Source organism: Pelmatolapia mariae, linkage group LG1 (assembly GCF_036321145.2).
Source record: "Pelmatolapia mariae isolate MD_Pm_ZW linkage group LG1, Pm_UMD_F_2, whole genome shotgun sequence".
Lineage (NCBI taxonomy): Eukaryota > Metazoa > Chordata > Actinopteri > Cichliformes > Cichlidae > Pelmatolapia > Pelmatolapia mariae.
In genome coordinates, this window is record NC_086227.1 from 20,247,480 (window position 1) to 20,274,553 (window position 27,074).

The 27,074-nt window shown below is 40.6% G+C and overlaps 1 protein-coding gene across 3 annotated transcripts in view; it reads left to right on the forward strand.

The window, feature by feature from the left end:
- The window catches only part of sox6 (SRY-box transcription factor 6), a 124,066-nt gene that overhangs the window by 65,003 nt on the left and 31,989 nt on the right, over nucleotides 1–27,074 (forward strand). For 2 of the 3 annotated variants that reach the window (XM_063494612.1, XM_063494528.1), the window contains exons 7-9: nucleotides 10,136–10,308; nucleotides 11,896–11,964; nucleotides 25,503–25,626. In XM_063494612.1, the coding sequence (XP_063350682.1) occupies nucleotides 10,136–10,308; nucleotides 11,896–11,964; nucleotides 25,503–25,626 (366 nt within the window). The remainder of the gene's footprint in view (nucleotides 1–10,135; nucleotides 10,309–11,895; nucleotides 11,965–25,502; nucleotides 25,627–27,074) is intronic. The other variant, XM_063494687.1, reaches the window with a different exon arrangement.

Here is a 27,074-nt window from a genome sequence, read left to right on the forward strand (position 1 = left end):
AGGGTGCGGAGACGCGCAGAGTCGTCTCCTCTGTGAGCTTGCGTTTGAGTGGAATGCCTTGACGCTGACAGTGAACGCCCCGTGCAGCCTATCGAGAGCACCACAGCAAAGAGCAACTCTGCACTCCCCCAAAATCTCTGTTTACGACAGAGTGAAGGTGGGCTGAGGATGGGCAGGGCAGCTACTCAGTCCTTAGCACTGACTGTTACAGCGAGCTGCTGTGTTTATACAGCACAGGGAAGCACAATACCAGCTGGCTGCTGACACTATGCTGCCAGTGGCTCCCAGTAAATCCCTTCAACTAAGAACTTCTAGCGGCTTGCTTTAATTTCTTGGAAACCCTTCAGATAATATTATATCAGTGCACTTCAGCATTTTAATTAACATTTCATGGAAACAATTCACAAACAAGGGGGCTGTAGTTTACTAAGGTACAGGTTATATTGATAATTTGCTTAATTGTTTCTTTTCATAAAACATAAATGGGAAATATCAGAAGCGTTCAACTTTAACGATTAATTTAAATTTCTCCACCTGCACAGAAAGGTTAAAAAAAGCAGATGAATGTTCTAATAAGTATATTAATTAGCAATAACCTTAATGAAGTGATGGATAAATCGTTGCTTGCTAAACTCGATTCATTGTACCTGTCCTAGTACACTGTGTGTCAGTGGAGATCAAAGTGCATGGGGTAAAATGTTTAAAATGATTTAGCCTTTTGAAAGCTGGTCTGTTAAATTACAGGCAGGGCATTTTTTCTGTTTGATGAATGGGAAAAGGAAGGTTACTTGGTGGTCTGTAAACAGGTAGGGAGCCTGATAATAAACATTATGGCCTCTGTCTGTTGATGAGTTATGGAGACAGTCTTTACACCACAGTTACAAATATAAATGCTTCTCCTATCACAGAGGCAGCCTTAGATTTTTAATTAGCATGCCATTTCATATGACTGTAGACATTTCAAAGGGCTGCTTTGTGCTCACCCTTACAAATGTCTCTCTCTCTGCGTTTGATGTCTGCCTGATGTAAATACGGGCAATTAAAAAGAGGCCCAGGGTTGGAGATGCACAAGGTCCACCTAATTAAAACACAAACAAAGGTACCAAGCAGAAAACACCTTATGATTAAGATCTAAAGTGTTATGATGAATCAGAGGTCCCATTAATTGTTAGGTTAAAATCAGTACAAAAGGCAAACATATCTGTAGGTTATAAATGAATGAAAGGTTGTGGAGAAAAAAGCTTTACATGCAGATAAAGGCTACAGTACCTAGTAGCAGAGTGGCCTTGCATATTCTGTGCTGATCGCTTACTTATTCCTCCGCAAATTATACCAAACGCCTTGTAGGCTCTCTTTTGACATTGTTCCATTGGAGCCTTGAAAGAGAAGCAATTGTTATTGCAGAGGCAAGTGGTGGAATCTGACTGGTGAGGAAATGATTTTGTCTTGTTCTTAGGAAAGAGATAAAAAAAAAACAATAGGTGTGAGAGAATTTGACCTGAGGCTTTGCCCGTGAAAATAAAGACATTCTTTTGCAGCAGTTGTGTTCAAACATGCCCCGAATACTTTATCCTTTTGAGCCGAACACGCATGTACAGTCAACAAACAAAACAACTGCATCAACAACATCAGAGATTTTTCTTTTCAAGGTCTGCAAACCCAACCAACCATTTTCCCCTTACAGATGACAGATGTATAATTACAGCCTATTGTAATGCGAGTGTTTCATACATATTGTGCTGTTTTGAGGTAAAGGCATGTTTTCTAGTGTTTTAGTGTAAGTCGAAAGTGGCGTAATCCAGTGGAGGCAATGTGCTTAACCCAGACATACAGAGGGGTGTTATTAAGGGTTAATGATTTCAAATCTCCATCTGGCTTTTCTTGTACGCCGTCAGGGCTTAGCATCAGCACGGGGAGGCGAAAAGGAGAGCTTGTGAAGGAGCATTAGTGGCGGATTTCTTTTCACCAGTCAATTCCAGGGCTAACTGTTTGTTTTCATACCTGAGCTTAGCTGTCAATCTGCAGGAACGATGAAATCTCCTGAACAAAACCACAGAGCAAGAAAGGGAGGCTAGCTGGAAAGGCTCCAAACCACACAAAGTAACAGATAATAAGAGGCAAGGTGGAAAGAGTGCACAAGAAAGAAGTACACAGATAAAAAGATTTCAGCTGAGGAAACTTGGACAGTTGACATTTATAATTATATATCTGAGAGAGATCTGTTATATGATCACAAGTGACTGATAATAACCATTCATTATGCACATATATACATACACATATATGCTTATATGTCTTTTGGCTTGCTCTGTGCAGGGTCTTTGAGCTTCATACTCAACAGAGCTGTTTAAGTTTCCCTGCTGAGTGGTAGTTTACCGGCCCCCCGTTGGGGGCATAAGAAAAAAAAGAAAAGAAGAGAAAAAAGAAGAAGAAGAAGCACACACACAAACTGCTCAAGCATTTACTCAAACTGGAGGAAAATATGTAGTTACTAAATTGGAACACAAGCTGTATTCATTCTCCTGGAATCTGCTAAAAAAGAAAGACAGAAAAAAGCTTAACGCTGTACACTAGCGTTGAAATGGCAGCTCGAATTCTGAAGCAGAAAAATCAGGGCTCTTGCACTGTCACAATCAATTTGAGAATGGTGTCTACATGACAGTGGTCGGGTGCAAACATACAGTCCTGTGGCAGGCAGATAAGTGGAAGCTCTTTAGGAGGAGAACAGAGGGCAGGGCAGGAGGCAGCTGAGACTGATTTGATGCTGGCCCTACCTGTGCTGGCTATACTCCTGCACAAGCAGAAAGGGGTCCACAGTGAGAGCACAGAGCCCAGATTGTTTAGTACTGTGGGTTTGTTGCAAAACATGTTTATGCACTTTAAAAAAAAATGTCTTAATGACCTCTATAAAGTGCGGTTTTGATGCTACTGGACACAACTGCATATTTGTGCAACATTCCCCATCAAAAGTGAGCTTATGTAGCGTTAGAAAGGAGAAGGAAGACGTTAATTTTGAGGGTATTTCAAAAGGTTTGTGTATTTTATATAATATGTCTATTACACCCAACATACAAACCATTCACACAAATAGCACAAAACGTTATCTGTCCAGTTGCTCCAGTCAAAAATGCCTCAGTTAGCATTTTCTCCACAACACTTCAGTCAACTGTTTGCCCTGTGCACTCAGGTGAAATATGAGCCACAGTAAATCATTATTCCTGAGGCCACATTTGCCAGATGAATGCATGTGAGTGTTGGACTGTGTGTTTTTCTCCTCTAATGAATTGAGGAATTTAGCTTGTGGCAATGGAAGGTAAAAAAGGAAGCGCTGTGCTCATGTGTGTAGTGTATGTTTGTATATACAGGTACAAAAATCTCTGTGTTTTCAATTACATATTTTCCAGTGGTTTGTTCGAATTGAGTCATTTAACAGTATATCGTTTTATTAATCTTCCTTTCAGTCGGAGAGAATGTAAACCATTGAGAGAGCTGACAAAAACATATCTATGTCATTTTTAAAGGAGCCTCCCCTAAAATATTCATTAGTTTTCCCTGGGCAAAGCAAATTGGATTTTCACAAGCATGTAAAGCCGAACGGCTAAGTTATATGAGGATGTAAGAGAATGCGAATATACCCTTCACATTTAAAAAGATGCGTATAACAACCAAATTTTAGGAAGGCATAAAAATGGCCAAGACAGGTTTTTGAAATTGTGTTTAAAGTAAAAAAACGTCACATTTTTATAGGCTCCATAAGAAAGCGCTATTTTTAGCTTAATTGCATTTATGGGTAATACTATCCAGTGTATCAAGTCACTTTCCAGGATTATTTTTGATTCTATTTTTTTTTTCTAAAAAGAACATCGGTAATTGCACAGGTGTTATTTTGTACTTGTGATTTGGCATTTAAGTATAAAATCAGGCTGGAGTTGGGGACTATCTCAAATCTTCCTTTTATCCTTCTTTGCATGTGCACCAAGCAAGCACTATGGCCTTTTATGTCCTATTTTATCCATTTTGATCTAGTCTATCACCAGTACACTGTTCTGTTTTCGAAAATGTAATGTAACAAATGTGTAAAATTAGCAGAAAAACACTAAAATGTCATTCTAGCCTGAAATGTGATGACTTTTGATGAAAAGTTTAAACGTTTTAAATTGCTGTACTGTTGTACGGATGCTACAAATTTGTGCACATTTGGGCTGTTCTGGATCAAATTTGACTGAAAAGGTGAGAAAGTAAAACGGCACAGGAGCGATCATATGTGGTGCACATAAGGAACAGAGCGCACACAAAGGTCAGAGGGTGTTTTTTTTTACACAGAGACCTGCTGTACCTGCAAGGTAACAAAATAATCTTAAAATAAATAAAGTAGAATGCATTTGTTCTAAACTAACTGAGAAAGACAGAAATCAAAAGATGGATTGATTAAAAAGGCACTTGAGCTGCCATTTCAGTGAAATGTGCAATCCCCCCCCCCCCCCCCCCCCCCCCCCCCCACACACACACACACACACACACACACACAGGGCTTTCTACCTCTGTTTTGAATGCATATGCTAAGTTCCAATAAGCAGTGTTTAAGTGTTAATGAATGCTGAATTAATTATACTAATTATACATTAGATTATTGATTATAAATTGTAGTTATGGGGATTTTTTTTAAAGCTTTAGCAATGTGAAGAGTGTTTAATGGCAGTAATGGTTATACATGTGCATACAATAAAACTTAGCAGTTCAAGTTTGACATTTTCACTTTCAGTAAAATATATTTTAAAAAATACACTTTCCATGCTCTCTGAAGGCATTAATTGTCGATATATATTAATATCATTCTAAATAGATCTGTAGTTCAGACCTGTTGGCTCGCCCATGCTGCAATGGTACGAATAGCATGGCAGTGCAATGGCATTGGTAAATTCTAAAATAAACATTTATGATCCCTGGTTAGATCTGCTGGCTAGATTTGTATTAAAAGCTTGAGAACGAAGCAGGTGCTCTGACCTGTTATATGCTTTGTGAATATGTGTTCTGGGCTCATCTGTCTTTGCTTCCTGTTATCCCTGCTGTTTCAGTCTATCACTTGTGATCTGATAAAACCCAGACAAAACACTGGTATTGTTGATACACTTATCCATCAAAGACAGCAGACTGAAAGTCTTTTGAAAGATCTCATTTTGCGCAGTTCAAGGAAACAAGTAGATTCTGCTTTAATTATCAGTTGTATAGGTAAGACGGATGAATAAACACTCTGTGAAAAGAATGAGATAACATCTAACTCCTAATTCCCTTCCAAGGATTTGCTGACAGTAAGTCATTGCCTTGATCACTGTTTCATATGCTTTAAGTGTTATGTATTAGAAAGACCTTGAAAATTGTGCATTCTTTTTATGTTTTAAGGTCACAGGGGGTCAGACTTATCAAGACATATAAAGGCCATAAGAGATGAAATGAAGGCTTGGAGACAATCTTTGTTTTTATGTAATGATCTTTGCTACATGCTGCCTTATACAACATCTTGGTGCCAGGATCTGTGGTTTGCTGCACAGTCTTATAGATTCAAAGAACTATGCATTCAGTTACTGAAAGAACACAAATAAAGTTGCTGTGTTGAAATTTTTTTTTACAGGGAGAATTTAAGGGTCACCGCCATTTCCCGCGGATTAATATGCTCAGGTCGAGCCTCTATCTTGGCTTTGATGAAGTACCTTGTCCAGTGTCATGGATAGACAGTTAAGTGCTGGAGCTTTTACATTAGCATAATTATACTGAAGAGTGAAGCTTCCTCTATCATCAAAATGTTAGCCTCGATCACTGTTTGCCATGAACAGCAGAACCTCAGCAGATGAAGAGTACTTTTATTAATAACCTCTCCATATGCCAATCAGGATATTTATGTTTAAAAGATGGTGCTGAGACACTTAAATGATTCTGATGCAGTCGCATCAACATTCAAATATACTATATGCAAAAACATAGGTGGCACGTGCAAGATACTATAATACACTTATTATATTTAGACTACTGCAAGTTTTAGAGAACATTTGAGTTTTCATTGTAAATAAGCCTACATGTTCACCCTTATCATATAGGTAAGCTTAGTGGCTGAGGGGAATTTGCTGCCAGTGGATGACGTGCTTGTGAGTCATTGCTTATGCTTGTTAATGGGGTTTTATTGGCAAGATTAACGGCTTTTATATCATAGCAGAGGCAGCAAGCCAGGTAAAACAGCTGTTGCTCATATTGTCTTGGTTGTAGGACACGGAGACACATTAACACCACATTACTGGAAACACATACAGCCTTGTAGCACTGCTGAACAAGTGCACATACTATTTAAAAGCAAAGGGATACTATAAAACTAGTTCCCGTTACTCTGGCTTTTCTGCCAGTTTTCAACCTAACACATATTTTTTTTAACAAAGGATAAAATGTTTCAGTTGTATTAAATAACACAAAAGAAAATTAGATTGGAAAAAAACATTGTTTGGTATTGGTAAAAGGACTGTGGACATCCTTTTTTTTTTCTATCTTAAAAATACTAAAGCACGCACCAATAGATGTCGTCTGCTGCTACTGAGTTAGCTCTTTGTGTTTTCCGCAGAAAGAATGGACAAAGAGTCAGATGACCACAGAGGTCACACACGTGCATTTACTCAGAGACATGTACCTTTTATTGATTGGAGGCACGTGCAACACACATCTGTGCACGCTCGCACCTACATTCACACACGCTTTAGGAGAGCGCAGAGTGAGAGAGCGTCTCAGCATGCAAGGCATTCAAGCTATGTGCGGTCTGTGTGCGGATACAGCTTGGCACAATCGTACCATTTAGACAAGGCCCAATTTACTTAGGATGGGCTTGCAGCATATGGAAGCATCCACAATAGCTGTCTGATAGAGAGACAAAGAAATTCCAGTCTTCTGGTGCTAAAAAACTCAATTCAGATCTGGTCATAATGGCTCAGCTGTCTTAACCAAAGGAAGAGAAGAGAATAGGGTGCCTTGTGATTTTCCCCCTTTTTACCCTCACCCTCCTCGTTTTCTTCTTTCTTTTTTTTGTGCCTGAATCTTTTATCTGTGTTATTCACTCGGGACTCTTCAAAGTAACAAGCCTCCTTCTTTTTCCCCGGTACTGGACTTGGAACCCAAATTAGAGACTGCTTGATTAGAGCAGAGAGGAGGGAGCCAAGAGAGAGAGTGAGAGAGAGAGAGATGTGGGTATTGGACAAAACAAATCACACCCCTACAAAGTGCCTTTTATCCAAAGACCCCAAGGCCCAAATACCCCCGTCCTTCCCCAAGCAACCATGGCTCTGCTTGTTTTTCTCTTATGATTTATTTAGTCACCCGTTGATGTTTTCTGCCCTACTTTGTGACGTTTAAAGAAGGCAGGAATCTCAAAAGGTGCATGTGAATGGGCTGAAACTGGACAACTCAGTCTTCTATGTGTCAATCTAAAAATTCTGAACTTGGCCGAAGTGTCCTAAAAAAACAAAAAAACCCAAGAAAAGTGCCAGCACAGCTTGACCGCTTACTCTTGGGATCCTCTTCCTCCTTTGGGCTGGTATTGTCCTACTGAGGCTCACTTGTTCACCAGGAGGATGTCACAACACGTTAGGTCCAGGCCGACTGCTGGCATTTATGTAGCGCCAAGGCATCTCTGGGCTGTCTGTCTGCCATCGGAAGCGCAATGTGAGGAGACATGTTAACAGGCAGACCCCAGCCCTACCGCTGTTAAAAGCCATGCAATATGCAGGAAACGGCCTCTTTTGTCAGCAGCCTGGTCAGACACAGACCACGACTCTCCTCTTCTGTACCACCCAATAAAAGTTTTATCTGCATTTTAAAGCTGATCCATAATTCAAAGCAGGAAGAAAGGGATTTTAACACTAACCAGCCAACAAAAAACACATGTGTCTCATTTTATGTTTGGTTTTCTTCCACTGCGCTCATCTTTAGTAGATATTTAAGCACCAAAGCTGTGTTTGTCTGCAGCACTGACAGCTAATCTGAAAATGTCTTCAGCTGTTGTAGATTTTTAGGACTGAGATCGATAATTATGACTGAAATCAGAAGAGAGAGATGGCCTAAATCGTGGTGCAAGGGAAGGTCTGGGCTTCCCACAGTTCAGCTCAACATCAAAACAATGAGCCCTCTGTTAGTATTCTTGTGGTGTCTGGGCAGGAGTGAACACCCCACACTCAGACTGGCCCATCAGGTCCTTCATTGGACACTTAGCACAAGTTCTGCTGCATATTCACGCTCACAAGACAAAACATAAACATTCTGCAGAATCTTTGTAATTTTCACAATTTTTAAACTCCTAAACTAGTGTGACATGTGTACTTAGGCAGGCTGTGAGGGCGTCATTGAGTCCAGATGTTTTGTTTTTTTTCCAGCTGACACTCATCTATGACCCGATGGCCCCAAATCAAAATTATCATCTAGATGATGATTTTCCTGTTCTTCTTTTCTGTTTTGTTACCCCCCGTCTCTCTTTCTTTACGGCTCTCCCTCCTTCCCGCAACAGTATTGATAGTGATTTATTGTGACAATGACCGATGTATTTTGCTGCTGAGCAGCTCCTTCATGGAGACAGCCAAAGGTTAATAAAATTGGTGCTGATTGTATCAATTTTATAGATAAGCCATTCACAACAAGTGTAGTTGGGTGAATAAGAAGTCAATTGAGGCCTTGGAAACTGCACACAGGCCCAATGAATAGCTGCTTTTAGGTGCTTTTTTTTCGTTAGGAGGATAAATGGAGAATTGCAGCTCTCTTCCATTGCAGCAGGCAGCAGAGGCAGAGTGAGGCGAACTGAGGTTCAGACAAGCCTGCCAGTAAATTGCCCTGAATGGGTTCTGGAGGTTGACAGGCCCTATTAAGACAAACAGCTTTCCTCATCGGAGAGATAAAATAAATCAGGTGTTTAGTCAAATTAAAATAGTTTGAGTGGAGAGGGCCCCTGGGAGCTCTCGGGAGAAACTCAAGACAGATGTGGTCAGAGACGAGAGGAAGACACCCAGGAAAGAATTCAGCTCCTGCTGGCTTCAGGCCAGACTTCACCGCACTGTTATCTGGACCTCTTGTGTTTTTTTCCCCTTTTCTCTCTCTTTCTCCCTCTAACTGTCTCTTTCTCTTTCTGTCAGTTGTCCTGTCAGTTTTTTGTGCGAACCACCATACCAGCTGTCACACAGGAGTGCAGTGGGAGGAGAGTGAGTTACTGTCTAGCCTCTCACTGGCAATTATGTTGGCTGTGTAAGTCAATGGTAGGATCACTTAGCATTGATTAGGCGGAGAGAGAGCAGTGCAGCGGAGCCCCTCTCTCTATCACACACAGTGCAGACATGTAACTGCAGAGAGAGAAATGCAAGCCCGCTGCTCTGTCATTGCTTTGGTTTTTCAAATATGCATTAAAGAGAGGGAATGTGATGATGATACAAAGTGCATGTGGTTATAGTGTATTTTGAGCATGCATTTTGTTTGTGTACGTACCGCTTTGAGTCTTTTTTTCAGCAGGTTTCCACATTAAATTCAGCCGAAATCTGCAGGCATTTCCTCCTCTAATATTTGGTGTGTATAAAAGTTTTGTTTAGAGGCCAGTGCAAAGAGTGACTCTTAGCACTTTCTTTATAATCACCCATGGACGTCTGAAATAAGCTGCGATTTCAGTTTGACAGCTCCCTGCAGCTCTTTGTCTGTGTGCTCGGAACAATTCCTTCACTTTCTTGCTGTGAAAGCCGTGAACACCAGCTACAGAAAAACAGACAACTCCAGGCTGTGTGTGACCTTAACACTTTCTAGTGAATTCACTGCAGTTGGTTGCTGCCTGTGTGGTTTTCTTTGTACTAAATATTGTGTACAGCACAATAGCACAATGTGATGATCGGTCACTGTTCTATATTTAGCATTATATAATGACCGATGGCTTCTGCTGTGTTTCCTCCAAAAGCCTACACCCTGGTTATTTAGTCATGGTCACAATAAAAACTTTTGAGTACTTTTTTTCCCAGGTATGCACCAACACATACTTGTGGTCATGTTTTTGTTTTTTTTTTTTCCCCACCTTGCATTTATCCTTTCCTACTCACAGACATTGCTCTCTGTTTCTCACTCTCCCTCTTCTCAATAGGTACTCCTGAGAGCCTGGCCGAAAAGGAACACCAGCTCTCCACGATGATCACTCAGCTGATCAGCTTGCGAGAGCAGCTCCTGGCTGCTCACGATGAACAGAAGAAGCTGGCTGCCTCACAGATGGAGAAACAGAGGCAGCAAATGGAGTTAGCTCGTCAGCAGCAGGAGCAGGTAACCGCTCGCTGTTTTCTTTTCTCACATGCACCAAAACACCTAGCTAATAGCCCACGCTATATATTTATTTTTTTATTTATTTTACCTTTTCCTAAACTAGGCTCTTTTCTTACTATTTGAAACACACAGAACCTTCCCCTCCCTCCTTTTACCTTTTTTATTTAATTTCCTCTTTCACCTAATAATAAACCTCTTTAAACACAAGTCTTTGTGCTTAGCTCTCTATTTCATATTACATTTCATGCCTGAAATGCGCCAATAAAACCTTGCTACTTGGTTGGAATTTGGAATAATATTAGATTTGAAAGACGTTATAGTCTATATTGCCTGAGATATTTCGGTCATGCTCTCTCGCCCACAGTTATGCTGTGTGGTAGGAAAAATGTTATTATGACTTGTACTAACAAATGCGAGGGAATGTGTGAATTAAACGTTATATTAAATATGGAAGTCCTCTATATCTTATAAATCGACTCCTATTAGAACAAGCCTGGCATTAGATTTGCAGCACAAATCAGGCCAATGAGCCATATTGTACAAATCAGCAAATTAGCACAGGCCATGAAGTGTGTTAATGTCTGGGAAGAAATAAGGACACAAACTATCCACACGGGCGACACTTTTATTATCACCCGCCACCCTAATGGCTATGAGTCAATTATCAGCAAGGAGTTCACTCAGAGTTTTCTCAGCACACTCTCAGACCTTCCTGTGGTAAATGAAGAGATAGACCGTACACCTTGGAGTGATGCATTTGGTCATAGTACACTAATAATACATTAACAGTATTGATTTCTTTTTCAATCAATAGTGTTCATTTGCAAACTACGCTCAGCTCTGTAGGCTTTGTAGACACTGCAGAACAAACGACCAGTGATATAAGATGTTTTATTATTTGATCTTATGTTAATGCGGGCTGATATTAATAAAAATGGAAGAGAGATAGCGAGAGATGGTTGAGAGAGGGAGAGTAAGAGAGCCCGCTGAGATCTGGGATGTCATCAAGCCATCAAGATACAACGCAGTAATTAACTGTTGACACTCGTGAGGAAGCCAGCACAAATTAATCTTGACACATTTGCAGACGGCCGATATCTTACAGTGAACACTTTGTAATTATATTTAAAAATGAAAATTAAATGACACTTAAAACTAGGTTGTCATGCTCAATGAAGTGAGCATGTAAAAGGAGGGAGCGCTAGGGATGAGAAACACTGCGGTGTGGCTGCTCGTCACTCAGGGGCAGCGGGGACCCCTGTCACCCTTCCTGGGCTTGCCACCTCCGTCATAACCACATTCGTCTGTGTCCTGTAAATCATTTATTCTCTTTCTCCGCAAATTTCGACTCTGCAGTTCATTTTATATTCATTTAGAACATTTAATGGTTTGTTATTGACCGACTGCAGCGGTTTAGATAAAAGAATACACTTTTATTCACAATAAAAATTGCTTTTTTAAGTTCCACCTCCAGTCCAGCCCTGTATCATCCGTCTCGGCACATATTTAGTGTTAGGTTCATTTACTAATCAATCTACATTTTCTTAATCCCCCGTGTTTTTTTTTTCCACTTCATTTACCAACCAGATTGCAAGACAACAGCAGCAGCTTCTGCAGCAACAGCACAAAATCAACCTCCTCCAGCAGCAGATCCAGGTCAGTCAAAGCATTTCTGTTGGCCCTCTACCACTCAGCAGCTTGCACCTCCTACTTTTTTTCTACAATGATTACTACTCCACTTCTGCCTCTTCAGTATAATTAGAGCACCAGGGTTGTCACCATGATCCAGATGTCTGGATTTAATTGCACAGATCAATAAAATTAGGCATTAAAGTAAATATCATGGCTAACTTAAGTTCGCCACTCCTTTACTTCTTATTCCTTTATCTCTGATTTTTTTTTGTGTGTGTGTGTGTCATGCTAACATTCGTCACTTTCATCAAATGTTAATTGGCCGTTGGTAATCGGGAGGACTTTAAAATATGTAGGCGAATAATTAGCACATCTTAATGAACAAAAAAAAATGGGGGAAAAGTAACAACAGCTAATGAGTTGTGTTGATGGAGAAGTGCGTGGAGGTGGGGGGCATGAAGGAGGCTGGTAAATGCCTCTGAAATGAGTAGATCCCAGAAGGGCAATATGGCACGCTTTCACACAGCACGCGACCTGCTGAAACCTTCATTGTCACCATGACGTGTGCCTGCGACATGTACTTCCTTATGCCGCCTCGTGGACTTTTATGTTTTGTTCTACTTTTTCAGATGTGCATCATGCCAGATGTTATCTTGCTCACCGTGTGTATGTTTGTGTGTGCTCTGTGCAGTATAGCACAAAGCACAAAGGTGCAGAGGAAGACCACCCACGCAGCATGTAGCTGAATATGGTCAGGGATATATACAGGTTAATCCAGGGTTGCTCGCTGGCAGTGGTCAAGGCTGCGAGCCTGGCTGCCTTTGTGAGGCTAACATTATCCTGCTGGGTGTGTTTGGTGTCAGGCACATCCTTCTCCATTTACCTCCTCCTTCTCTGCTTGTTCTCAAAACTCTCCGCATCAAAACTTTAAATATTCACCTGCAGCAAACTCCTGCAGAATCAACATGTATGCATTCAGATATTTTTTTGATAAAGAGTATCTTCTCCCCATTTACTGGGACATACTACATATAATACAGCTTATTCTTATGATCCAAAGAGCAAAGAAAACTTCTGTTCTCAAAGAGCAGTTAGTATAACAAGCAGATTTATGGCCAGGGCATCAAAATGCCTCTTTCAATGGCTCTTTACAAGAGAAAGACTGCACTCTCAGCTTACTCTGGAGTAGCTACTAGCCTGGACCTTTCGCTTCAACAGTGGACAGTCTATTGGAAAAACAATTCTATACTACATTCCACTACAGACAAGCACATAGCATGACACTCTATGTAGAAAACCCTCGAAAATGAAGTACCTTATAAACTGCTGAGGGGCTAGTAATACTCATATGATAGAGAGCTCTTTACTTATGCACATTGAGCATAAGGGCACAGCCCTAAAGGATCTCCCTTTTCGAGGCCCTTGCTTTCATCACAGAGTTATAGGCAAATGTTACCTGAAAATTCCCCTTGATGGATACTTTTTGGAGAGGGTGAGGTTTCAAGTGTTTATGGGAAAGTGCTTCTAAATATCCATTTCAAACACTTGAACAGAGATACAAGTAAAGCCCTTTCTTGTAGAGCCCAGTTAGCCAGTTTTCCCCTGACAAAATGTGATCTCTCCTGATTAAAAAAAAAGCCACATCCACAATTAAATAAAAGAATCTCATGGTCAGACCATCTGTTCTACTGCCCATCAGCCTCTCCTGGCTGCACTGGGCACGCACAACTCAAAAACAAGTCGCTCCCAAGACTTTAATAAGTTTCACCGTGTGCAACATTGTTTATCCGACAGCAAGTTATTTAGAGAAGAATATGTTCTCTGTCCTTAACCTATGGCCACCCCTCTCAAGTTGGAGTATCAGCAAGAGTAGATAAAAGAGAGTCAGGGGCAAGTTAGCGCAATGGTTTCTGCCACTCTGTTTTCATTAGTGCTGCCTCTTAAAAATGCCCTGGTCATTTTAATATACAACAGCTTTGACTTAATTATTTCTGTAAACAAGCTTCCATCCTGTACTTTGCGCAGGCCTTTAGCAAAGTGGTAAGCAGTGCTGAGGGATTGAGTTACTCTGCTGTTAGCATGGAGAGCATTAAACTTTATTGGAGACCCTCCTGCCATCAAAGTCCTTCTGTTTTGGCTCGAAGGAAAATGAAGAGAAAGCTTCTTGCTCAGGTCTTGTACTGATGATGTGACATTTGACACCGTAAAGGGTCCACACAATAAAACCGAGGGGACCGCAACTGGAGGCTGTTTTTGTTACACGTGTGCTGTCAAGGACTTTTTTTTTTGCATATAAATTTAAGTTGAATCAGAAGTAGGTAGTTATAAAGGTTTAGTAAACGAGGTTTGGTCCAAGGCAGCAAGTAGTTCAATCGAGTTCTCCTTTTGAATAGCCATCTCTCATTTTATCCTTTCTCATCATTCCAACAAGAGACGAAAAGAGATTTAGTCTTTGTCCCTCGGGATTACAATGTCAGTTGTTTTAAGATAGCAGATGTTTTGATTGAAGCGTTAGAGGCTTATCAAAAGTTAAAGCTCAAGGCTTTGTGTGTTTTTCCCTCAGCTTCTTTGTATTTTTCAGTTCATCCTCCTCGTTGAAATCGTCTTGGCAGTAATTCAATCCTAGGATTAGATTAACTCTTGAGTTGATTTAAGTTGAAAATCTGAAACCTCACCATTGCAAGACTCATGTGACACTTAAACATATATATCTATATGTATATATATATATATATATATATATATATATATCTATATATATATATATCTATATATATATATATATATATATATATATTAGCCATGAGTTGGTTTGTCCCATAATGTATCTATATGTCCATTTACTTGAAGAGATAATAGCAATAATGCGCATTCTTTTGTCTATCTCATCATCAATCAGGCATCCTGAGCATTTAACTCTGTTTCACTTTGTTTGTGGGAATGTATGAGAGGTAAAGACAAGGCATCATTTCAGGATATAAAATTTTAAAAAGTATGAGACATGGAGCTTTAAGGCACTCAGGTGTTGTGCCATCCATAGCCAGGCCATAAGAACAACTCCCTGCACCTCACTGGGTAATAACCCCAGTTCATGTTTTCCTCAAGGATAGGTCTGTTAAGATACAATCCCTGGTATGACTCTGCATGCAAGTAAATACACATATACATCCACAAAGGTGATAGTGTACAGTACACAGGCACACAGGGACCCACGCACTGATACACACATCAATGGAATAAATACTGGCAGAAAGGTCAGGGTGAACTTTATCTTCACAAACAGGCTGGAGAAAGCCGAGCTCCCCACATGAAACAGAGGGACACTTTTAATTCATAACATTTAATTTAATTTCCTTTTTTAATCCATGAAAAGCATCACAATATCATGACACTGTCATTTGTCATTGGCTGTGGCATTGATGTGCTAACTCTGAGGACACTGTGAGACCCAAGATCGGCAAGATAACTGTTTCAATGTTGGCTGACAAAAGTTCTTTTTTGCCCACATCTATTTCTCACTCCATTAATGATCTGTTCGTCAGCCAAGTTACTCAGTTCATCTCCCTTTGACCTATTCTTCTCTCCCTACATACGACCTAGCTATAAACTCTGACCTCGCTGAAAGTAAGCGCATATTTTTGGTCCATTTAACCTCATGTCCACAAACACGGCTTGCTGAAAATGAAAACCAGAGATTAAAAGAGAAAAGGCCAGTGTATTAGTGTCCACTGCACACTTCAAAGTCTTAGTGGCTTCCTCACATGTGTCTTTAATGGTGTCAAGAAACAGTGGGGGACACTACTAAAGGTTTCAAGATTAAAGAAGAAATTCAATAACACCAGCATTTATCCGCCAAGAATTTTATAAGGTGGACAATATAGAGATAGATTTTTGAAGATGAGACGGTGCATAACAGACTTGCAGGAAAACATGCAGTTTGATAGAAAAAGGCTCTGCATTAATTCTTCATTGAGTTCATATTTTAGCCAATGGCAGGGTTATTACTAACAGATCTTTCCCAATCTTTTTGTCAGTGTATCACACACTGTGTAAAAGTATTGTTTTTGTTATTTTACAGGAAAAGCTTTCAAAATAGGTTTAAATAAGGTTTTGAAAGAGTGCAGCTTCGAATTTTTGACCCCTTTTCTTTTTAATACTTTCTAATTCTCTAATCTTATTACAAAAACAGAGGTGTTTAATGTCAGTCGACATAGTGTTACATTGAAAAAAAAAAACTTTACAGTGATGTGTTTTATTCAGATGGACACAGAACTCCCATATTTCTCATAGAAATCAGAAAAGTCACAGGGGGATGTCTGTACCTGTCCCTCTGTACTCAGTAGCTGAGGAGTCTGCACTCACATAATTATCTCTTTGTTTTAGTTTGCACCTACAGATATCAACTCTGATAATCTAACTTTAAACAAACATTAAGCTTTATATTTAAAATAAAAAAGCAGTTTTTGTTTGTTTCGGGGACTTTATTGCACATCTTCTGGAAATATCCATAATAGCTTAACAAATAAACTTTTCCTTAAGTGTCCGGTGCGGTTGGGGTTTGGCAGATGACTGACATCAAGCCTGACCCGCGGCTGTCATCAAGTCATTCTTTCAATTTCAAACGTTTTCAATCAAATCCAGCCTTTTCTTCTGGTTTAGCTTACTCGTAGATTTCTGCATTCTTGTTGTGATGCCCTTTCACTGTGATTCAGATGCAGCTTTTGATGGTTGGGGTCAGGGTCACGGTCCTGTTACAACACAAATCATCAAGCCAGTGCAAGGTCTTTGGCAGTATTTGGTTGTTTCCCACACATAATTGGCCTGCATTCAGTATTCCAGTCTTGACAAACCCCGCACAAATGAAGAATTAAACCTTTGTTTAGTGCTGCGCAAACAGTTATCTCACCAGATCTCGCACCAGATTTGATCAAATCATATTGGTCTGTGTAATAAATAGTCTTTTAGTACTTCTGTTTGGTCTACCTTTTTATCATAATGAAATGGTATATGCATCCGATCCTTTGCAATAATTTAATGCTGATTTCGTACGGCTACCAATTTAGAGGAACAAAAACCCAAAACTACAGTATAATGGTAAATATTTAAAATCAATCAGATGAGTTTAAATAAACACAGGGCCGTATGGTAATTGCTCGAAGATAATAGTGCTAATTTGTGTATTCTCTGATGCTTTTGTTGTCTCCCCGGCACAAATGATTTTCTCAGTGTGAGACTCTTATTAATGCACTGGCTGGGAAAAAAAGGAAGCACAAAAATAGACATTGTTAAAGGGAATGTGTAAGTCCCCCAATTAGCACAGCTAGACTGGAAGTGTTAGCATGATAATAAGAGAATAATAGAGCAGGGGAATGGTAATGTGTGTGTGTTTAAGTGTGGAAGTTTGCGCTGCTGTGTGTGCACTCGTGTCTGCATAGACTCTGTTCTTTCCCTGGTATTGAAGAGCTCTATGTTAGCCTGCTAGTAGGATTATGTGGGGGCATTAACAGCCTAGTCAGACAGGCTTGGCTCTCACCCAGGGAGGCTCAGTCCAGCATGTTCATCCTCCATTTAAGGAGACTGTTAGCTGATGAAGATGTGCACATGCAAGGCTGAAGATAAAAGAAAGCGGTGACCCGACTCATTAGCCCCTGTGATTTAATATATTGACACTTGGATACAAATAATTCCATTTAGTGGACTCTATCGGCGAGGTAGGACGGATCAATTTAATTAGTTATGAAATGTGACTCCTTGTCAGGGAGCAGAAGAAATGCTGACGTTAAACAAAGTCACGTGCAATTTAAACAATAAAGCCATCACGGCCCTGTTAAAACTTAATGATGCACAAAAAGGTGCAGCAGTGGCAGTGATGGTTCGCAAATGAAGCTGAGTGGCTGGGCAGTTAATATGTAATGCATTTGTCTGTTGCTTTAGAATTTTATACATAGCTGCCTACAGTGCTTTAGAAGGTGTGGGGTTTTCCCAGTCTCCTTTTTATCAGTTTAGTGTGAGTAATAGTAAACACGCTTACTCGACTGTATCGATTTAAAAAGATAAAGAATGTGGAATTTAAGTAAAGGAAGGATGGAAGGATTGGTACTAGGTAGCTTTCAGGTGTAACTTATACTACTTGTCCTGCACCTTTGCCAATGAGGTAAAAGTATAACAAAGACAGATTAGTTATTGCTCTTGTGAAACTGTAAATTGCACAAAGGAGCCATGCATTTGAGTAATTGGCCTTTTGTATTCAGACACCTCAGCAGCTTAAGCAGCGATAATTTAAGAGGCTCCATATCAGAGGTGCTACCTGAAAGGCTGTCACGTGCGAACTCACACCTGAGGGTCTACTTAAAATTAGTCACCTGAGGGGTTTCCAAAGCAGCCGTGGGACGGGTTCATTTATAACACAAACTTCTCACTCTATCGGCTCTCTCTCAAAAGTGACAAGAATAATTGACACAACACAGAAGATTGCCTGGCATACAGGTATGTGAATTTGCCTTTAAAATGAATCAGGGTGTTAAATAATCCAGATAGCTGAACATCGCCTCTACACACACACTCACACACACAGATGATGAAAGGAGCGCTTTTACGTTAGGTCCGAATATCACAATAAAGCACCTGTTCGGAGCGCCAGAAATCTTCCCTGGATCGTGGAAAAGCAGCTACACTTAACAACCATTGTACCCCAGCCCCCGAGAGGAAAAATATCAGTTAAGGGAGAACACATCCTCCAGTGTGATGCAGACTTAGTTTCCTCTCCCCCACCGCACCGACTGTGTTTTCTCTGCTAATGTTGTGCAAACTGTTTTGTCTTTGCGCTGGCTTTTGCGTGGCCGTCATCCTCAGCAGTGGGCACTCTCACAGGGAGAAGGAGCTGCATTAATAGACTCTACTGTGTACAGGCAGCCGGCAGGAAGAAAGGGGCGCGTGTTTTCCTAGGGCAGGGGTGGCAAAGCAAAGCATTCAGCCCATGGCTAATTCAAAAAAGGAGCTTTTTGTTTTGGGGGTGGAGGAGAGTCCAAGCATTCCCCAACCAAACACAATGAATGAGCTATTTTGTCCATATATTTTTTTTAATATACATTTTATTTTTGTTTGTTTTTGTAGAATTAGATCAGCAAATTATGAATTTATTTTCTTAAATTATATCACTAGCTCTTTTTTCATTTAATCAAACAGTTTGTTTTAGACGCGTCATTGTACGTAAGCTCTCTTGTTTTATCTTTTACAAAATTCGACGCTTTGTACTTCTCCATCATAATTTGAGCACGTTTGAAAGTGTCAGCGTGCTCGTGTGTCTAATAACGTTGCCCCTTCTGACAGGCCTCCTTTCTTCTGAACAACAGAATGGGCTCTGTTGTGTTCTGTGGCCCCAGCAGCTGGGAGGTAACAGGGAAGACAGAGCCTCAGTCTATGAAAGGAGGACAGGACAGAGGGGGAAACCCAGCCGTGGTGCGGACAATTCTATCACGCAAATTAGATGTGTTTCGAACTCAGACAAGAGACTATTTCTCATTAACTTTATACCTCCAAAAGAGGTGTTTCCCTTTTATTTTAAATACATTTTAAAGAATTTTAGTGCTTCATGGTGAAATTCCCCACTTCCCCTGCAGTGTGCCCATCAAGCCAGCTGATATCCACTGGTCTTCAGACCCCATCTCCCTGAGGTAGTTCACTCGCTCCCTTTTCGGCACAGTGTACAGCTGTCAGTGTGACATATTTCTAATCACCTCTTTTTGGAGGATGTAATCCACTAAATTAAAGTGCCATGTTTAAGAAAATTTAAACACTAGTTTAGAATTAAACACAGATAATGTATCAAAACAGAGAGATATAGCACAAACACTTCACACATAACCACTTAATTAAAAACCAGAATAAAATACCTTGAGGTTAGACCGTGACATCTAAATTCTATAACATTTTTTTATTCATGCATGGCATATATAATGGCATGATAATATGTGCTTTCTTTATCCTGTTTTTGTCTTCCTATTTTACCACTTTGCATCACACTTGGACTTTTATTTCTTTTTCAAAACATTTAATACTAAAGCTACACTAAATCTGAGTAGAGTGCGCTGTGCAGAAACCCTGTAAATGCCAGGCACTATATTTAAGCAAACAGTAGCCTGCAGTTTTATCCAGGATTCGACGGATGTCAAGAGGAGCCATGATGAGGAGGAGGGCTAGAGTGGAGGGATTTGGGGTGGGATGTGTTAGGTGGGTCAGAGGGATGGACTACCATGCTTTCAGCTCCCGTCGACTTAATATAGACATATTGGAATGGCACTTTTCCAAGAAGGCTTGTTGTACTTTGTAAGGAATTAGTGGAGCCATTGCTTATTCCCTCTGGATGGCCTGACCTCACTCAAGTGTCTGGATTTTTACTTAGTGTAACACACGCAGAAATGAAGGATGTGTGTCGTCATACTCGAGCTTAAGCGCGCACACTTCATAGCCGGTGCTGCGCGTAAACAGTTCAAAGAAAATAATACAGCTTTTTTTTTTTCTATGTCTGATTTTTGTAGAAAGTGGTGCTGTGAATAGTTTCAGAAGCAGGAAGGAAGTGAGGAGTCAAAGACAGACTCTTGAACAGGACAAAGGCCCTTTGTCGCTGACATGAAGCTCTCCAGTTTCCAGCGTTAATCTGCCCAAGCATGAATAATGTGGTAAAATGAAGACGTTCATTCAAAAGCAAAAGTCTGGAGCATCAAAGTCAGGTTCAAATCTATTGATCTATTTGTCCGATTACCGTTAGTTACAGACAAATCCAAACATCATCAGATCTGTGTTTGATGAATGTGCATGTCTCCCACGTAATGTAACTATTTAGTGTGCAGCAGAAAGTGATTGTATTCAGCAGAAGTGCTTCCACTGAGCGATTTTCCTCCTGGTTGTGCTCCAGTATACCGTACACCCAGCAGGCTCTGTTCATACACAGTGGCGTGTGTTAAACACATCCTGCTGTCTAGTGTCAGTTTACCGCGTGTGCTGCTGTTGGGATGTAGCCAGCTTACTCCCGATCACGTTCCCCTTAAATGAATCACAAAAGGTGATTCTACTAGCGAGCGTTTGGTGTGGAATTCAGTGGGGAGAAAGGTGGAAACAAAGTGTGAATTATCAGTTCTTACACCAACAGCTTACGTCTATCCTCCTTGGGTGAAATTACAGAACCTCTCCAAGAGAAAATGTGAAAACGAAGATTAGCGATTGCTGACAACTACTAAAGTGATGAAGTAATTTTATTTAAATGAGGTGACAGTGAAATGTGAACTCTATTCAGGAAGATTACTGGTGATTGTGATCTTTTCACAGTGTTTGAGGTGTTTATTATAGTCTAAACTTTGCGGCAATGATTTTTAATTCTGTAAAGTCTTCAGATTTTTTCGCCGACCTGTGGTTTTATTGTTGTCAGTCACTTTTTATAAAAGTACTTCTTGCAAGTCTCCTCATGACAAAAGTGTGCAGATTATATCGAAAACAAGGATCTGTGTATGAGACAAGTGTTAAAAAGAGTCAAGTGGTAATTAATCAGAATGCAATATTGAGGATCTCATAGGTCCTTTCAAGCTAATAACCGTGAGCTGTGGTGCTACCGAGGTAGATGCTTGCCTTTTCTGCCCCTTTTGTATTTGAGTCTTGGTAATACTGAATGATTCTGGCAGTAAAAACAAAAAAATTCTTACAGTTTCTTCAACATGGACCATTGTGGTCTACAGTGATTAGCAAACCTGAGCGTCAGTCAGTGCATGAAAGTGTAAAAGGGTTCAGACGGGATGCCAGCAGGGGTCTCGAGGCCTCACGGGTGCTTTGTGGAGGCTATAACAGACAGTGAGGAGCATGGGTGTTGACAGGGTCCCAAGTGAGTGCTGTAATGCGCTGTTCATCTCCATTTGCAGTGAGGTTTTTGGAGCAGCTTGCATGAGTGCTGTGGGTGGATGCTTTCTGGTGTACTAAAAAACACCACCGTTCACTGTTCTCCGTTTACCATCACCTTCGCCTAATGTAGCTCTGTGAAATGTGAAGCTTGTTTTTAATCGCAGTGCTTTTTTTATTTTTTCAATTAAAAGTGCATCTTTCATTTAAAATACGTGAAGTCTAATCTGTATTTCTGATGCTTCATAGGGATGCTAATTAACAAAACTGCTATAAAAAGGACTTTATCACGCATGAATTAGTGCAGTAATAAAGTGATCTTTGTGTGTGAGTGCATATTGCATGTGTTTTAAGTGCTCTGAGAAATAAAAGGAGCTCTTTTAACTCTACACTTTTTTTTTTACACCTTATGTATTTACACATCAGACATCTGAACCGTCTGCTTGCCCTCTGCAGTCTGACCACAGGATGTGCTGCTGCTTTGTGCCATTGTGGAGTTTACATGCTGTCTTATTAAACTTACTCTTAAAGGAATGATCTGTTAAAGTTGCAAAATAAGGAAACTGCAGCTAGAAAAAGGTGTGTGCGTGTGTGTGTTATATCTTTTTTAAAAATTTAAATTCTTCCTTTAAAAAAATGAAAAAGAAAGCGCTCTCTTATAACATACAGTTTGGAATCGCACACACAGTAGATGCAAGTGAGTTCTATTTATCAAATACCAGCATCTCCTTGAGAGGGAAACAGATTGTGTACTGGGCTGCTACAGACTTCATCAGGTCATCTGAATTGATGATACATGTTGCAAGGGAGCCCGTTTCCCCCGGAAACCTCTGCTGGAGCGCATGCTGGCAGAGACGGGGGCCTCAGCCAAGTCTGTCTGACTGATCACTACAGATGCTCCTCTTCAAGTATTCCGAGTCAGATCCTTATTGCTGTGTCTTGAGGGACAAACAATAGCACCTGTTCCTCATAAGATAGCCCATTCATGTATCTTTAATGAAGCCTGGGGGCAGATGGTGTGAAATGACATTATCCAGTACTTAGCAGCGCTAAGACAAAGGAATAGCACTGCCAGCATAACAATGCTGCTGTATTTATGAGGGAAAGGGAGAAGGCTGTCTGGGCGCCCCACTCACATCTGCTCCACTTCATTCCCCCACTCCTCAAGATCATCTTGGCATTAGAAATATCCTGGGCTCTTCGCCCATGGATAGATGGACTTTCGGGTAACTCTTATAAAGTGGGTGGGATGATGGAGTTGTAGAAACAGAGCAGGGCGCAAGTTAAACATCCATGTCGATTTCCTTAAAGTATACTTTATTTTTCTGCCACGCTGCTTTAAACAGTCGATTCTAAAAATAAGGGACTCATGAAAATATTATAATCTGCTAAGCCACTGTGCCAGCTGTTAATTGACAGCTCAGCTAACCTCCTCTATTTGTTGCCACCTTGAAGCCGCTCAGAATTTGATTTGCCTTTCTCTGACATTAGCCGCTGTAAATTAAACTTTAATGCATCGAGCTCATTACCGAAAATCACAACCATTCAACTTCATTGCATTTATTTCCCCTTCAACGCGCAGTTCGGATTTGTCTTGCCTCAATGAACCTTGTATATTTGCCCCATATTTTAGAGTAATAATAGTAATAAAAGCTTATATCCCAGATGAAATTATATCATTTAGAGTTTATCATTTGCGTTTGCTGGAGAAATGCATACGTGTATCAGACATGCTTGTGCTGATGTCTCTCATTATAGTGTGTGTATAAAGTGTGGATGGCCTGTATACGTCCCTTAAACAATTTTGCGGTATTATTTAATGTACTCAGAAAAAACACTTTAAATTTAAAATATGAAGTTAAAAAAATGAAGTGCTGATTTAAAGCACCTTTAAACAACTGATGCATGTTAGCAAACTCCTGAAATATGAACTACCATGCAGCGCACTTAAAGGGACTTGAGGGAGCCCTTTTCTGCCCTGTGACTGCTGCACATTCAGCAACAGACTCCATCTGTTTTAACAGTCCAAATACACAGGCAGAGAAAAGCTGTGTGCCCCTGCCTGTCACTGGCCCCACCTCATGTTGTGACATTAATTATTGTGTTTTTCCATATGTTCCATACATGCAAGGCCAAGCTCCATCTTTCACTCGCTCAGCCTGGAAACTTGGAAAACAAATCCCCATAAAGCAATGTTTTATTTAAGGACATTTGTCGCAGTCTCCTTGGCCATTTATTTTTTCTTCAGCAACAGCACATTTTACAAAATTACTTTTCTATTCTTTTATAATGCACTTTCTGCACTTGCACTTCCATAAACGCTCAGTAGGCATAAAATTCTTCTATTTATTTAGTTTTCAGTCTAGCTTTGCACCTCTGGACAGATCAATAAAGTTGTTTAAAGTAGGTTTAGCCTGCTAGCTCCGAGAGAACCTGGGTGCAACTGCTCCTGTAGAGGGTCTACAGGGGGAGCAACACCGACTGAAAAGTGGAGATCATAGCAGAGCTCAGCCAGAACACGGGACAGGTTGATTTCATGCCCCAATGCAGCGGCAGTAATTGCACCCAGGCCCGTTTTATTGCGAGTTGATTTTAAGGAGGGATGAATGGAGAAACATTCTGTAAAGTGTTTATTTTGGGGGATGACCTTTATTAACCCATTTCCAGGCAGGTTCCCCCGAGGTGATTTGGCTCAGCCCTAGATTAACCCTCACAGGCCCATGGTAGCCAGGCTGCTCCCTATCATGGAGTTTCAGGAAGCAGAGACTGACAGTAAAATTGGACTTGCAGCATGTGTGCAAACCCCCACACAGCACTTTTGATACATAAGCTACTCACCCACCCTTGACACACAAATGCGGGGAGTTTGTGCTGATATCCCCAGTAGGCAAGTCAGCAACAGGCTGCATGGTGAAGGTTAATATGTGAGTTGAACACAGACTGGGAAAGACATTAAGATGAAAAAGAGCAAGCACTTTTCAATGGCCTGCCATTTTCTCTCCTAAAAGCAGTGACAGTAAATTCCTGGATGTCTTTAGCTTTTTCTAATATGAACAAATGATCATCCAGGATTCTGTTACAAGTTAAGCTTCCCTTGAGGTTTTTGTGTCGTCATGCATCTACACGCTGATCGGTTCTGGCACTGCATCTGCATCAGACGTTAAACAATCTTCTTGCAGGGTGTAACAGCTAAAAAGTTGGTTTACTACAGGCCTTTAATAAACACGGCATACTCATCAGTGAGTGCTACGGTTCTCTTTGACCTTAGGTTTTATTAAAACCAAGCACGCTGTACATCTTTGATATTCAGAGTTATCATTTTATAGATTTAATACTACTTCCAACACATACAGTGCTTGCCACAGAATCCATACAAAACTATTGCGCCTCTCTGCTTTCCGTCCTACAGTACATGTCACTTACTCTAACTTATGCTGTAACAATGTGTGTATGCGGGGCCTTTGATGTGCCGAGGTGAAATTGTGGTTTGGATTAAGAGCAGGCGTAGCTCAGCCAGGTATTGTGTGAGCACACGAGGGCCGTCATTGCCGCAGAGACCCCTGTCAGCACGCGTTAGCAAGAGCTGTGATCTGGCCTCCCCCTGAGTGGGCTCTGTGTTTCTGTGTACTATGCCAGTGCTTAGGCCTCTCTCTGATCTCTGCTCCCTATCTGTTCAGCAGGTCCAGGGTCACATGCCTCCGCTCATGATCCCCATTTTTCCACACGACCAACGCACTCTAGCAGCAGCAGCTGCCGCCCAGCAAGGCTTTCTCTTCCCTCCAGGAATGTCTTATAAGCCAGGTATGCTTGCAGATTTAAGCCATTTTGGTCATATTGTCCTTCTTTTCTCCCTTGCTTGCTTTGTCTTCACCCCCCTTGTGCTTTTAACCACAACTATAATTTTCAGTCTGGAAGTTGTCAGACTTAAATGCTTCATTCACACTCTGGCTGCTTGCATGCTCTGCTGTGTCTGAACACAGATTTGAGAGCAACGCCTGGGAATGTTCTTGTCCATGTGGAACAATAGATATGGGTAGAAAAGCAGAGGAATGTAAACATGTCATCGGCATGAAAGTATCTTTCAGGAGTGCACTGGCTATAATAGGTTTTTTGTTTTTAAAGTATCTACTGTTAGAGATCCAAGAACACGGGAGACGAACCCTGCAAGAAGTGCTTACCAAATCTATCAGAATAAAAAAGCAACTCCCCTGTTACAGTTTCACACAATTATACCTTGTTATAGTCAGATTAAGTCATTAAAACACAGTTAGGAGTTGGATAGTCTGTACATGATGCAAGAACAGGTTTTTCTGTACAATTACTGTTTGCGCTGCCTGTAACGGCATGCCTCACTTGCTTCCTTTGCATTATGGAAACATATTTTACACATTGTAAAGTTTTCCACGTTACAGTATGTACTTAGTCCCAGGGCAAGGTTATATATACATATATAAAAAAAATTTTGGTTGTTTTGTTACGCACATCATTTATTTAACAAAATTCAGCTGAATCTTGTCCACTGAAAAAGGTTTTCCCATTTTCACTCCAAGGTAAAAAAGTGTTTTTATGTTGATGAAACCTTACTGATAGTCGGCTTGAAAAAGAAAAGTCTTTGTCTGAAGAGGACTAAAAACAGAAAAATGAGAAGAGTAAGAAGTCAGCAGGTTTGCAACACAACATTAAAAGGTGTGGTAGTGCAGTTAATGAATTAACTATAAAACCACAGGATGAAAAAGAAAGTCAGCTATTTTTGAACTATGGAGCCATGACAGCTTAAACAAAGTGCCTGAGGGGGAGTCTTTTACCAGTGTGCTTTTTGCAATAGGTTTGACACGGAAAATGTTTTAGTTCAAATAACAGGAGCTATTATGGAATCATGTTCAGGGGTCACCATGTGCACGGTTCTTGCATAATTCATGAGCTCATGAAGAAATAGCAAAGGGGGTCTGAAAATGACTCTCGTAGTCAGGAGAGGTATTTTCAAAGCCTTTATTATTTCTTCCCTGTCCAACACAATATACACAATATACCCAGAGAGCACAATGTTATCATCACCACCTGCAGAGTGTACAGGATGCTTCTGTGTCCTTTCTCCATGAAGTGAGTGGTGAAGCATTTACTTCCAAGACTAAGGCACACTAATCTGATGTTATCATTATGAGACAGCTCCCAGGGACCACTGCTTATGACCCCCAAACCTGTGGTGCTCTCATGGCAACAGATTCATTTTGGCACCGTAGTGGTAAGTC